The following is a 2,732-nucleotide window of genomic DNA, read 5'->3' as shown; positions in this document are numbered from 1 at the left end:
TTTCATTATACATGTTCTTTGGCCACAAAAAGTGGATAAGATCTACCACCTTCATGATTCATGTGGTTTTGAGTTGCTTGATTAACCTTTGAAATACTTTCCATTTGTTTTTTTTTATTTTGAAGTACAATTTTTTATTATCAAAATAAAAAAGTTTGAGTTACAGTTTACTGTAAAAAACTTATTTATAAAAAATCGATTTATAAAAAATAATACTTATTAAATTTACGAAAATGATTAAAGGCTGTTCATAGTATTATGTTTATTAACATAATTTTTCTTTGTTAAAAATAAATAATTTTAAATTATATTTATGTTATTACACAAGGAAATTATTAGAATATATGAATATTTTGATTAATAAGTTTTAAAGAACTCTTATTTGTAAAATTCTAACAAAATAAGAAAAAATATTTGAAAGATTGTTATTTACCTTATCTATAAAGCACTCTTTTATTTTAATTAAAATAATAATAATCATAAAAGGAAATAATTTTTTTATAAAAATATTAGAATATATGAATATTTTGATTATAAGCTTTAAAAATTGTTATTTGTAAAATTCTAACAAAATAAGGAAAAATACATTAAGATTGTTACTTACCTTAATTATAAAGCACTCTTTTATTTTAATTCAAATAATAATAATCACAAAGGGAATCATTTTGTTTATGGTAGTAAATCTTTTCCAAGAATTATGAAAATCTTATAAATATTATTTTGAATTAATTAAATTTATTAGTTTTAGTTAACTAGCATTGATGACAATGATTAATTAAAAACAAATATAAAATAAAGATTTCCTTTTAAATACTAAAATGACATTAAAATAAAATTTCTTCTATAATTATGTTTATATTGAAAGGGTGGTAAACATTTATTATATTATTGACAGACTATAAAAATAAGATATTGTGTTAGTGGGATATTATAGTTATAATCCAAAAGAAGAAATATTTTAATTTTAAAAAAAAAACTGATTTTATAACATAATAATTTATTCAATCCTAGTTTACCATAATATAAAAAATTACTTTTTATGATAGTAAATATTACATAATAATTACAAAATCTAAAATTAAAATTTTGAAGATTTGATTAACACATTGATTACAATGCATTTATTTTAGAGTGGAGCCTTTTAAACCAAATTTCTTTTTTTCTAAAAAAAAATCTATATAAGGAGTGTTCTATTCATGAACAAAATCCCATCACATTGATAAAAAATAAAAGAGCTTTGTTATCCAATTCAATCCCTTATAGAAATATCATGGGTAGAAGTAAGGTCAAGTATTCCTACATTCTCAATCACACCCTGAGAAGAAACACGTTAAGAAAGAGAAGATTATGTGTTGCGAAAAAAATATATGAACTCACCACTCTATGTGACGTTGAAGCATGTACCGTAATCTATAGTGAAATTGATTCCGAACCTTTTGTTTGGCCCTCTATAGATGAAGTACGGAGACTTATCACTAAGTACCATACGTTTTCAAAGGCCGAACGGGGAAAACGGAAGGTCAATCAAGAGACGTTCACGAGGCAGAGGTTAGGAAAGACAGAAGAGATGCTGAGAAGACAGCAAAGAGAGTACCGTCGCAACCAAATGACGTACATCATGTACCAATCCATGATAAATCCACAAACAGCCATGTCAAGGCTGAATGTGGATGATTTTGTAGAGCTGGATAGAGTTACTGGCCAGAACCTAGAGGAGGTTACAAGGATGATGGCCACTTTCAATCCACCTCCCCCTCCTCCTCAGTTTGGCGCCGACGGGAGTGGAGTCGTCGGTGGAAGCCAAGATGAGTTTATGCCTCCAAATTATGGGGGATTTGACTCATTAGTGGCGCCCAATTACATGCCATATCATCATGCTCCTCCTCCTCCTTTCATGGAGTTTGCGCCTCCCAATTACATGGGATTTCAGCCTCCAGTTATGGATTTCCCACAGGCCAATATGGGATTTCCATATGACATGCATTTCATGGATCCCCCCAACATGGGATTTCAGCCGCAAAATGCAGGCCTGCCTTACATGGATCCCAACATGGGAATCCCAGACCAGACCGATCTGCCCCCATTCCCTTAATTACGCAGACATGGCTCCAGAATACCCATTCTCCAATTTCCATTTTCTTTTTGTCCCAATGTAATGTCTTCTTTAATATAATTTATTTTTGTTGAAGTCTTTTTATTATGTATTTTTTTATTTAACAATTGTTTTTTAAAAATAATATTCTTTTAATAACGAATAAATTAATTATCATTCTTGTTTATTAATAATAACATAATAAATTAAAATAATAAATATTTATGAACTATTTAAAATATAGTGCGCTTAATTAATATTTTTAAAATACCAATATAATGATATAATAATTAATATTTTTAATTTTAATTTTGTAACGTTTGACTTCATTATAATTAAACATTTTTTATAATATATAAAATATTTAAAACATAATATATATATATATATATAATGTTTAATTTATTAATTTAAATAAATTATATTTAAACTTAACTATTAATTTTACTCAATGTAATTAAGAAATATTTTAAAATAATTTTGTCCACTCAATGTTTTAAGAATGATATTAGAGAACTTAAAAATAAGTGTCTTTAAAAAATAAAAATAAAATCGGCCCAAATTAAAATTTATAGTCCTAACCTAAAAACATAGTGAAATTGTATTGAGAATTTAAAATTTTAAATTGTGTAATGTCTAG

The 2,732-nt window shown here is 26.3% G+C and overlaps 1 protein-coding gene across 1 annotated transcript; it reads left to right on the top strand.

Annotated features, from left to right (window-relative positions):
- Positions 1-1,270: 1,270 nt before the first annotated feature.
- LOC124935550 (agamous-like MADS-box protein AGL80) lies at positions 1,271-2,092 on the top strand. Its single transcript, XM_047475978.1, has one exon. It carries the CDS (start codon positions 1,271-1,273, stop codon positions 2,090-2,092), a length of 822 nt encoding a protein of 273 aa, XP_047331934.1.
- Positions 2,093-2,732: the final 640 nt, after the last annotated feature.

Source organism: Impatiens glandulifera, chromosome 4 (assembly GCF_907164915.1).
Source record: "Impatiens glandulifera chromosome 4, dImpGla2.1, whole genome shotgun sequence".
Lineage (NCBI taxonomy): Eukaryota > Viridiplantae > Streptophyta > Magnoliopsida > Ericales > Balsaminaceae > Impatiens > Impatiens glandulifera.
This window is presented reverse-complemented; position numbering and strand designations above follow the sequence as displayed.